Raw genomic sequence first — 12167 nt, 5'->3', positions numbered from 1 at the left:
AGTGGGTCCAGCATTCCTGAGGTCCCTGACCTATAGTTTCCACTGCCTTAGGCACAGCCCAAATTGCCTCAGTGGCTCTCCCTTTTTTGGTTTCAATCCATCATCTTTTCTTTTTAGGCTTGTTATTGCATTCAGTCTAACTTTTTAGATAATGTGGCTGGACTCTGAGGCATTCCATTTATATATTTACTCCTAGTATGTGTAGATTGTGTGTTTTTCCTATCAAGGAAAAATCATAAGTCTTTTACTTTCAAATTTTGCAGTGGGAGTGGAAGGAGATCGAAATGGGAGAGGATGGAGTCCTTAACCACAGTACGTAAGTTCTGATGACATTATCAGACTCATAGAGAGACTGGGAATCTTACAGACAGTGTACCTGAATCTTTTGTAAGGTTTTTTGAGAGCGTTTTGTGGCATTCTTGAAGGCCTGAAGGACAGAGCAGAACTTCTTATCAGAGGCTAGAGAAAAAGGGAGATCTCCATTACATAGTAGAGGAAAGTTTAGCAACACTATTGCCTGCTAGGTTATTGGAAATAGAAACTATCTCTAACAAACTGGTGTGTTTGGGTCACATTTCCAGGCAGAATGTTGAAAGGGCTAATTGATTTTTTAAAAAACTGTGTGTGGTAAGACAGAGAGAGAGATGAAATAAAAAGAACTACTCAATTTTTAAGCAGAAATTTGGGGAAATATAAAGAATCTAGGATCTTTGGGTTCAAAAATGAAGCTGTTTTTCATTCTGAGCCTCTCCAGATGGTAAACGATTCTGAAAGGAAGGAATTGTTTTAAGGCAAAGGTTAAATCCAGGGTGTAGCTGAAAGATTGTAGAAATAATTGATTTTTCTCCTAGACTAAGCTTGATAAAAGGGCTTCCAATATTTTAAGGACAATTTCAAACAGCTTTCCAACTCTCAGCTGAAGATGGAAAGTGGTTGTCTCAAAGAGATTTGTGGGTGTGGTTTTTTAATGGGGTGGCTATAATTTGATATATAAGAATCTTCCAAATTTTTAGAGAATTATGTTGGCAGAAGCAGTACCTGCTTGGACTGAAAGGGCGTAAGGATCTCTCCATGCAACAGCTTTCAATGTTTATATGGCAAAAACTTATATTTACACCTTAAGAATGGAATATAATATTTTAAATAAGATGATATAAAGAAAAATGTGAAGTTCTGTTGTAACCAAAATTGGTAGAAAATCAGAATCATATGTAGCTATTTTGAAAATCTTGCCTGGTATCAACAAAGGGAGTGTGTATCTCAGTGTTGCTGGAGTTAAGAGGTACCCCAGTGTCATACTTAGTTTGAGCTACGCTTTGTCACTGTGTTTATGCCTGATACGCATAAACGCATGTCTACAATGACTGCATGTAAAGCTGACCAACTCAGTGTCGCTAAATCCGTCACCTGAAATCATAAGAGCTCTTCCGTTCTTTTTTATGGACATCTTCAAAGGCAGAATCTTGCAAAAGCAACAATTTTCAGCCTGGAATGTCTTCAAAGCCTTTGAATTTAGCCACAAATTTCCAGATTAGTGTCCTTTGTTCACTCTGCTTCTACTTTGAAGGAACATTTTGCTTCACCTTGTTGAAGAATCCTAAAACCCTTTTTATGGGAAAGAAGCAACAGTGAAGGCCCAAGAGAGTTTCTAGTCAACCACTGCTCCTAGGGAGCCTAAAACAGTAAATGGCTCATGTAGATAGCACATGTAATGTTACCCTTAAACGTACTGGTAGCATGATGAGAAGCCTTTCTTTCAAAACACATGACTTTTTCATCCTGAAGCACAGATGATCCTCCTTGAGAATTTATTAATGCCTTCCTGTCCTGGAGTGTCTACAGTAGCACCAGAAAAGATAGAGAATAATACTGTTTCCATTCCTTTGAATCCGACAGTTGCCTGAAATTGCCTTCCACCATCCAACCCATCAGCACTGTCATCTTTGGCACCTGTGATGGTAATAACTGTGTTCTTTCCTTCTTAAGTTCTTCTTTCCTTCTTAACAGTTAGTTAAAAGAAATTGCCTGCTTTTATTTATTTATTTATTTTTGAAATTTTAAAAGTGGTATTTTTAATTTACAAAAAATTATAAATAACAAAAGTATTGTCTTTGTTCTTTTATGTTTTGTTATTGTTTAAAATTGTGAAATATTTTAAGCATAGACAAAATATCTAAAGACACTTATGTCCCATCTCCAAAATATGTCACAAGTTATTATCTTGACACAAACAACAATTCAAATTGCACCCCACCCCTCTGTCCCTCTCAAGTACTTCTGACGTAATGTTTGTGTGTGATTTTCTCTTGAAAGGTTTTTTTTTAAATTAACATATAATGTAGTATTTGCTTCAGGGGTACAGGTTTGTGAATCTCACACAATTGTGAATACATAATTCACAGCACTCACCATACATAGCACATACCCTCCCCAATGTCCTGCTTTTAATTGTAATTTAAAAATTTCCTTAGCTATTGGTATGTATTCGTTGTGTTACATGGTAAACATAATGTAGGCAACTACATGTACTATTATATTTGAAAGCAATTGAGAGTTAGCAGCTATATGAACTGGCAATTAGTTTGCCATTTTTTTAAGGATTGTACATACCAAAATGATAGTTTATTACTTACATCTGGCATTTTACTTTATTCTAAATACATGATAGGAATTTGGGGATTGATGTGTAACACACTTTTTCCCATTTAAAAATAGGCCCCCATTTAGCATTTTCCTGCTGACCATCAGATTTTCAGAGATGGATTATTAAAATTAAGTAGGATGAACCTGCATTCTATTCCTGTAATTTCTGTGGACAAGTTTTATGCTGTGTTTCTTATCCTGTCATATTTTGAATAGGAAATTAAAAAAAAAATTGTGATTAATTGTTTCCTGGCCTGCCACTGTAGATGGGGTATGTGAAGCTGGGAGATGACCTGATCAGGAGAGTTGTACTTGTTCCTGGGAAAGATCCTGGACTTTGAATAGGATGGGGTAACTGTATGTAACTTTTGGTTGGCCCCCTTGGGAAGGGGAGGGTATGTTTATCTGTGGGAAGAAGAATGTACCCAGAAATTTGAGTAGTTAGAGGCATGGAACAATGGCAGACAATTCTGGTTGTCCCCAGTATCTGCTCTTAACATTTTGCTCAGTAATAAAACCTTAAGTGTTAACTAGGCATTATCCAACCAATAGAAAAAGCCTCATTTCCCAGCTTCTCTTGCAACTTAGTATGGCCATGTGACTAAACTCTGGCCAATGGCATGTAAGGAGAAGTAATTTGCATAGGTCTTCTGGGAAGTTTTTATTGAAAGAGAGGAAGTGTGTCCTCTCTTCCTCTTTGCTGGCCTTCCTGGCCAGCAAATGTCATGACTCAAGATGGAGCAGCCATCTTATAAGTCAGGCTGGAAAGCACACGTAAATGTGGCAGAAGAACAAGTCAGGAGTCTGAGTTCCCTCATGGTTATGGAGCCACCGTTTTAGTCTAGGACTGCTTATGTTTACCTGAGAAAGAGAGAGAGAGAGAGAGAGAGAGAGAAGCTTTTATCTTTTTACCACTGTTATTTTGGGCTTTTCATCAATGAGCACTCCTCTTTGATTTTCCTCTAACTATCTTACCTTATTTATACTGTTATTATTATTACACCAGTCATACACATTATCTCGTTTAGTCTTCTTGCCTATTTTTCACCTTCCCCTCTAGACTGCTAGCTTTATGAGAATAGAAAATTTGCTCCTCCTTTTTTGTGATACGCTATAATTTTTATTGCAGTGTGGCCATTTTTGTGACGATGGGGAGTTTGGTCTTAAAAATAATGTTCCATTTGAGGTTTTTTTATACAGAAATTGCCATCATGACTGATATTCAAAATATCTTTAGTGTTGTAAGACTCACGTGGTAAACAAAACTGCTATCCTCACTCAGTACTGTACACTTAATGGAAAACAAAAGGGCAGTAATAACAGCTATTTCTTTTAAGAAGAATGAACATTGGGTACCAGAAGTTGATGACACAGTTAACACAACTTAATTGGCATTCCTCTTGGGAGTGGGGGGTTAAATTCATCACAAAAAGGTGCTTTCAGTGCATGGTGTTATATCCGTCCTCCCATGTCTTAAAAATAAACTTGCCAAGGAAGGTGAGGTGTATGAATGCTAAAGCCTCACAGAACTGCAGTCAAGTGCAGCTATAAATAATACTGAATAAAGTTTACCCTCTGACAAGTGGATAATACTTTCAGTGCATTCAATTACACTTTGTGGTATCCTAAGTTATTCACATTGACAGTCACGTTCATTGTAGTGCTTGCTTCAAGGGAGGCATATAGCTAGTTGTTCTGGCTAAAATATGATGGGAAGGCAGTCCTTGGGTGCTATGTAAAAGTAACCATATGAAACAGCCTAATAGCAATCACTGATAGGCTGCTTAAATGAATGATATTTCCTTCACTCATTGGCTTAGAAGGGCCCATTGAAAAGGGGAAGAAACAGAACAAAACCTAACATTATTCCTATTGACTGAGCTGGAGAAGTGGAAGTTCCCTAACATCCAGATGGCATTTGACTGTCACTTTATAAGGGTTTTCCTTCAAGTGAGCCTATTATGTTGACTCTCAGTTTCTCTCCAAGTGAGGAATAGTGCTTAGTATGGTCCATACCATTTACTTGCCACTTATGTTTAATACCTGTAAATTTCTTTTTTTTTTTAAAGATTTTATTTATTTTTATTTCTTTATTTGACACAGAGAGATCACAGTAGACAGAGAGGCAGGCAGAGAGAGAGGAGGAAGCAGGCTCCCCGCTGAGCAGGGAGCCCGATGCGGGGCTCGATCCCAGGACCCCGGGATCACGACCTGAGCCGAAGGCAGAGTCTTAACCCACTGAGCCACCCAGGCACCCCTGTAAATTTCTTTTTAAAGGCATGTTTAGAGCTAGCGTAAATCATCTCCTTTTGCAAAGGTGCACTTACAGGACCCCAGAATTTAAATACCAGGTCTTCTTTCTCAGACTCTCAGTATGTGGTATCATACAAAGCAAATTGGCAACCATTCAGAGATAGCAACAACTTCACAAAAGATGTGTATGGATCCTCCACAGTATCACCAAGTATCCACCAAGATCTGCTTTGCTTTCTCTACAATTCTTTTGCCATTGCTTAAACTGGAGAGAACTGCTTTCTTTCTTTTTTGTTGATCTCCTCCTGTGTAGAAGATTCTCATTAACAACTTCACTGACATCATCATTATTAGTAACGCCAGAAACCACGATGCTAGGGGCTGCTGTAGCAGCTCAGGCTCCGAGGGAGTGGGAGGGGAAAAAGGCTCAGGCCAGAACCTAGACCCTCCTTTTCACATCTGAATCTAAAGAGTTTGGAACAGCGCTTGGAAAGATAGTATGTGCTCAGTAAAACTTTGTGGAATGAATGAAGAGTAGATGAGAACGGGATTCCTTTAAGGAGTAGATGAGTAGATGAGAACGGGATTCCTGCTGCTTTAAGAAACTATAGAATTTAGAATTCCAAAGACACTGTGTTATTACAGGTGAGGAAGCGGACATTTAGAGGGGTTAAATGATTCATAGGTCACACGGGTCCGCTGTTATGCCAACTGATGGCCAAGTGTCCTAAGACCACTGCCCCTTTTACTGTGTGCTCCATTTGGCTGAAAAGCACTTGTTACGGATACCGTAGAAAGAACCGCTCAGGGGCCCAGGGTTTGGCAGGGTGATCTACCGCCTTTTCACCACACCGGAAGTGTATATACTTGGCTGATAGATTTTTCAAGCTTCTCGGACACCACAGAACTCAGAAAGCGCAGCAGCCGGGAGCAGTGCGGTTGCTACCGGTAGGCAGCCTTAGCCATTTGCTACCGGGCACTCTAGGGAAGGGGAGCTGGCAAATCTGAGGAGGACGGTTGTCCAGGCTCTCTTCTGGCCACCGTCTTCTCCCCCAGCCCCCAACAAAGACATTTCATCCCCTTCCTCGAACACTGCCCTCTGTTCTACTGGGTAGAACTTTGAGAGGACAGAGACTGGAGCACAGCGTGACCGAAGTCACCTACCATTGCGTACCCGCTGCAGGGCTCGCGCTCCAGCTAGGGGCTGACGTGTGCCGCTGGGCGACAGGCGCGTCCCCGAGCCACGCTCTCACCCCTTCCGCTCCCCGCGCAGCCCCGGGCTCCGGGGGCCGGGCGCGCGCACGCTCCGCCTCTCCCCGCCTCCTCGGTGCGCGCCCCGCCCCCTCGAGCTGCGATACGCCGAGGGCTCAACATCCGAGGACTTTGGCCCAGAGTAACCCCGTTCAGGTGACCTTTCCCCTCCATTCCGCACCTTCAGCAGCGGGCCCAGAGCGCCGGCTGCGGTTGGGTGCTCGCTCTGCTCCCTCGGGGCCCGCTCCCTCGGAGCTTCCGCGCACCCCCTCGCTGCCCCTCTGCGCGGCTCTCCGTCATGGCGGCTCTCAGCAAGTCCATCCCTCATAACTGCTACGAGATCGGCCACACTTGGCACCCTTCCTGCGGGGTCTCCTTCGTGCAGATCACCAGGGGCGCCCTGGAGGAGTCCCTGAAGATTTACGCTCCCTTGTACTTGGTGAGATCCATCAGCTCCTCCCTCCGCGAGTTTAGTGTGGAGGATGGGTCAGGGAGTGCAGTCGTGCTTCCGAGCGGCCTGAGCGACTCGTTCTCTGTCGGATTCTCATTTGGAGGGACCGGGAGGTTTTGGGGGAGTGTGGGCGGGATGGTGGAGGTCGAAAGGGGCGGGTATCTCACCTGCTCCATTGGGCAGGAGAAGGGGGAGGGGAACTTGAGGTTGAGCTGTCATAAGAATGCCTGTGGATGGGAAGGGGACGGGACTCCCAACTTCAGGATTAAGTTAGGACACTTAAAATTGTGAATTGAGGGAACTGCGGTGCTTTTCCTCTCTCTTGCCTTAATGGAGAAGAGTTTGTAGGTCAGCGAGGCGATGAGAAATGCCCTGCAGTCTTTCCTTGTCTAAGTCCCTCTATAACCCTCTCCATTTTTTTTTTTTTTTTTTTTTTTAAAGGGGGTATTTGACAGCAGATCCCTGTGGGCTCAGATCTTGTCTTAGTTTGGCATGATAGTATTGTGGCTTGAGGGTTTTGCAAGTGTTCTTGCAGGTTCACAGAGTAGACTTCTGGTTGAGATTTTGAGTGCTGATTTAAAGGATGATTCCAGAGTGAGTCCGTGAAGGTGACTGAAAGACCTGACGTTAGGTCACCAAAGCAATTTAAGTTTGGAGTTTTGAGTAAAGAATATTTGTAAATACGTGTATATATCACTGAGAACTGTTAAAAGAAAAAACTTTTTTTTTTTTTTTAAGTAGGCTCTGTGCTCAAGGTGGGGTTTGAACTCACGACCCTAACTAAGCTCGAGTCCCATGCTCTACTAAGCCAGCCAGGTGCCCCAAAAGAAGTTTGTATTTTAATATTCTCACCAGCATCTTTTTCTTTCTTTTTTTTCAATAACCTTGTGCTTGATATTAAAGATTTATTACTTTGACCATCAAGTTCATCCTCTCATTTTCTTGCCCATAGAGTGTGTGCCCCAAGAAGGCAGAGATCATATATTTTGTATGTTTGCTATGGGTTTCATTGAATAGTCAATGGATGGTCAGTTCTTATCTTTCATTGAGTAGTAATTTGGGTCTGTAGCCTAATATGTCAGAAAGTGTGTCATGGCCCGATCTGTGGTACTTCTTGAAAAGTATGGTTGTTTATTACAGAGATAGCAAAGACGATGGTAACTTTCCCTGAGCTTGCAGAAATCAGTTTCATTTTTTATCATATAGACCCATGCTTTTGAAACTTTTTAGTATGTGTTCAGACCTCCACCCCCTCACACTGTGGGATCATGTGAAAATGAGTGTTTCTGATTCAGTAGGTTGGGTGGGGCCTGAGATTCTGCATTTCTAACAAACTCTCAAGCAATATTGATGCTCTTGGATCAAGAGTCACACTTTGATAGGAAGGATCTAAAATAGAAGCTAATAATAAAATTATTACAGGAGCTGGACATTTCTGCCTTGATTTTCTTTGGCCAAGATCCATGTTTATCTGATTTTCCGCATGAATTGTGGCCAGTCTTTGGCTCAGTGTTTTTAAAAACAGAATATCTACAAACAATATTGAGCTCTTGGTATATTCAATAATTAAAAAAGATTGTTCCTGCTCTTAGGGGATTATGATGGAGGTGGGGAGAGAGTTTATGCTATCTAATTTCTCCCTCTGAAAATTTATTGTGTCTCATTCATTCATTTAACAACTATTTGTTGAGTGCCTGATTTTTGTCATATCTATAGCCTGGACAATTTATTGGTTATGTTCCATGATAGGGAAGTTCAAGGGAGCAATAGGAACAGGTTTTTCTTTTACAACAGGTAGGGTGGAGCCAGGGGTCAGGAAAAGTCTACGATTCACTGTGATATCTCCCACTGAATACTTCTTGAGGATAAATTCTTTATCTTATTTGGCCTTGTGCCCCTTATAACCTATGTATTTTAGGTTTTGGTTTGCTGCTCAAGAGTGGTTGTGAAATAAAAAAAAAAAAAAAAAAAAAGAGTGGTTGTGAAGTAAAATTAATCGGGGGTGGGGTGGCCCAGTCAGTTAAGTGTCTGACTCTTGGTTTTGACTCAGGTCATGATCTCAGGGTTGTGAGATCAAGCCCCATGTTTGGCTTTGCTCTCAACACAGAGTCAGCTTGAGTTTCTCTCTCCCTTTCTGCACTGCCCCCCGACCCTGCTCATGCTCTCTTTCTCAACTAAATAAACCTTAAAAAAAATAAAATTAATGGAACTAAGGTTTTATTATTACTTTTATTTATTGTTACTACTTTTCTTTTAAGAGAGAGAGTCCTTGAGACAGCAAGGAGGGCAGAGAGAGAGAGGGAGAGGGAGAATCTTAAGCAGGCTCTGTGCTGAGCATAGGCTGATCCCATGACCCTGAGACCAAGACTTGAGCCCAGACCGAAAGTTGGACGCTTAAACGACGGAACCACCGAGGCACCCCCACCAATGTTTGCTTTTAAGTGAAATAGAAGAGAACAGAAAAAATGAGAGTCCATTGCAGGTACTAAGGATAAGTGTTATTTCATGACAGTTTTGTTTCAGTTATGTTTGTGTGTGTGACTGGGGCTACTTAGAGCAAATAGGAACACTGTGCCCTTTGTCAGTGTTGGATAGTTGTTGATTAAATATGTAACCTCCAGTGCCAAGATAAAAGGTGGCTTGGGAAGAAGTGGGCTTTAAAAGGGATCAAGGACATCTGCATTTGAATCTCAGCTCCATTAGTTACTAGCTGTTTGTCCATGTTACTTTGTCTGTCTCTGAGAATTAAGTGAAAGAATTCATTCAAGATGTATCATGTATTTTCCTGGTTCAAAGTAGGTCTTGAAGAATTAGGCATTTTTTTCTTCCCTCTTACCCCAGTGACATTTAAGTTAGATATAAAGTTCAATAGGCAAGGCTTTTTGGCAGACGTAGCATTTGAGTTGGGCCATGAAGATGGGGGGGGCAGACATTGATTCTTATAGGAACCATTTGTAGAATACTTACTCTTAATGGGGAGGACGGAGAATAATGTGAAATGAGGCAGAAATCTAAGTGGTTTTGTAAGAGAAGCAGTATGCATATTGTTTGACTGAAATAGAAGTTTTGTGTACAGGAGTCATGAGCTTTAAGAACTCTTACTTAGGGCTCCTGGATTGCTCAGTGGGTTAAGCCTCTGCCTTTCGTTCAGGTCATGATTCCAGGGTCCTGGGATCGAGCCCTGCATTGGGCTCTCTGCTCAGCAGGGAGCCTGCTTCCCTCTCTCTCTGCCTGTCTCACTGCCTACTTGTGATCTCTGTCTGTCAAATAAATACATAAAAATCTTAAAAAAAAAAAAAAAGAACTCTTACTTATTGAATAATTGCATGACTCAGACCTTTACGTATTTTATCTGGTTTAATTCTTACATAACTCTGTCTTAGTATCCACATTTCATAGGTAAGAAAGCTGAATGCTAAAGAGATTAAGTGACTTCCAAGATTCAGAGCTAGTAAGGGAGAGACAGGATTCAGTTCCAGGTTTTTTTTTTGTTTTTGTTTTGACTCAAAGTTGTCTTAGAGGCCAGGCTAAAGGAGCCAGAGATTTTTTTTGAGCAAAGGGGTTACAAGTACAAAATGGTGACTTTGAGGTGATGAATCTGGTAGCACTGGGTGGACTTGATCGGAAAGACTGTTTAGGAGTTGATGCAGGAGACTCACTAAGGGGCGGAAAGAGCCACTTCCCATGGAATCCCTCACTGCAACTTACTCGCAATGTGATTTTAGGGAAATGACCTCACCTCTTTGAGCCTTAGTTTCCTTGCTTTGCAGAAAATAATTATACTCATCTCTTGGGGCTGTTTTGAGGACATAGGTGGGATAATAGTGTGTCAGAATAGCAGCTATCACATAGCAGGGCCCCAATAAATTTTTGCTGTTATTAAAACAGTGCATATGTTCTGTGTCCTGTTAGGCTGGTGGCTTGCATTCAGAATTAGCACAGTACTTCAGTAAGTGCTTAGTGTCTGAATGAGTGCAAATGTGAATGAATGAACTCATGAATAGTTCAGGAGTAAGGAGATAACTGGGCAGCGCGAGAGAATGGAGGGCAGCTTTAGAGGCATTTTACAAGAGAGACGTTTCATGGGATATACTTCCTTTTTTTTTTTTTTAATTTTTTATTTATTTGGCAGACAGAGATCACAAGTAGGCAGAGAGGCAGGCAGAGAGAGGAAGGGAAGCAGGCTCCCTGCTGAACAGAGAGCCCATATGCGGGGCTCGATCTCAGGACCCTGAGATCATGACCTGAGTGGAAGGCAGAGGCTTTAACCCACTGAGCCACCCAGGCGCCCCCATAGGATGTATTTCATAGGAAGAATGAATAGGACTTAGAGACTGAGTATTGGGGTAGTGGGAGGACTTGTTTCTGCTTTGAGGACTTTAAATCTGGTTGATGCTGTTGCCATCGTTGAAAGGAAGCTGGTTTTGGGGAAATTTTAATTAAGAGGTTTTTTTGGAGCCTATAAATTGGGTTTTATCTCTCTGCTTTTCATTTTATTATTACCATGTGTGTTGAACTAAACTGATTCCTTTTATTCCTTTCATATTTACTGTTCTCTCTCTTCGTTTCCCTCTTGGTATCTACAGTTGTTTTTATGCTTCTAATGCTTAAACCATGTTGAAATGTATGTGGACTATTCCTTTTAATAGTGAATCTTTGTGTTTCTATAGTTTTTAAAAACATCAGTCCTCATCACCAATTCACTTCATGTATTTTTTTTAAAAGATTTTATTTATTTATTTGACAGAGAGAGATGCAGTGAGAGAGGGAACACAAGCAGGTGGAGTGGGAGAGGGAGAAGCAGGCTTCCCGCTGAGCAGAGAGCCTGATGTGGGGCTTGATCCCAGCTGGGATCATGACCTGAGCCAAAAACAGACGCTTAACGACTGAGCCACCCAGGCGCCCCTCCTGTATTTTTTTTTTTTTAAAGAATCCTGAATGTACTATAATAAATGCTAATGATTTATATATATACCAAAAATGTATTTCAGGATGTTATATTTCATTTCTTGAATGTTAGTTATTACCGCACGCCTCACAACAAGCGGTACCCCTTTCCACACACACACACACACACACACACACGCACACACGCAGGAAACAGGTGTTAAACTGTTTAAACCCTAGGCTGTCACTAACATTAATGAAAGAAAGCTAGTGCCATCTGTAATTTAGAATACAAATTTAGAATACACACTTGCCCATTTAAGGGGATGGATTCTATGCTGTTCAAGTTCTTAGGTCTCTTCTTTAAGAAGGAAGACTTGCTCACATAACTTACTCAGGTGGTTCTAAGACCTTTCTTAAATATGCTTTTCCTCAGTGACTATCTTTAGAACCTTAAAATTAGAGTACTGGCATTTACAGGTAGCTGACTGCAAAGTAGAACCTTTTGCACTTTTGGGAAGGAGTGATTTAAAAACCTGCCTTTTCATTGACCTTCAGATGTTTATAACCTTCTTCAGACCACAAAAATATTTATAGAATATTGATTCCCTTGAGCCATATAATCTAACCAATTCTCAGTTCATCACCTCTAAACTGAATAAACATTTATGCAATAGTTGGA

At 41.3% G+C, this 12167-nt stretch overlaps 1 protein-coding gene and 1 pseudogene across 1 annotated transcript in view; one reads left to right on the top strand and one right to left on the bottom strand.

The window, feature by feature from the left end:
• Positions 1 to 4573: 4573 nt before the first annotated feature.
• Positions 4574 to 6321, bottom strand: LOC111154377 (annotated as a pseudogene).
• LOC111154462 (transmembrane protein 135) overlaps positions 6261 to 12167 on the top strand; it is a 254675-nt gene continuing 248768 nt past the window's right edge. Inside the window, exon 1 of the mRNA XM_022514068.1 lies at positions 6261 to 6586. Coding sequence (XP_022369776.1) covers positions 6446 to 6586 — 141 coding nt within the window. The 5' untranslated portion in view covers positions 6261 to 6445. The remainder of the gene's footprint in view (positions 6587 to 12167) is intronic.

The sequence above is a fragment of the Enhydra lutris genome, unplaced genomic scaffold, assembly GCF_002288905.1.
Source record: "Enhydra lutris kenyoni isolate GAN:26980312 unplaced genomic scaffold, ASM228890v2 scaffoldscaffold37, whole genome shotgun sequence".
NCBI classification, from domain to species: Eukaryota; Metazoa; Chordata; class Mammalia; order Carnivora; family Mustelidae; genus Enhydra; species Enhydra lutris.
Note: the sequence above shows the minus strand (reverse complement) of the source record. Positions and strands in the feature narration are given on the sequence as shown.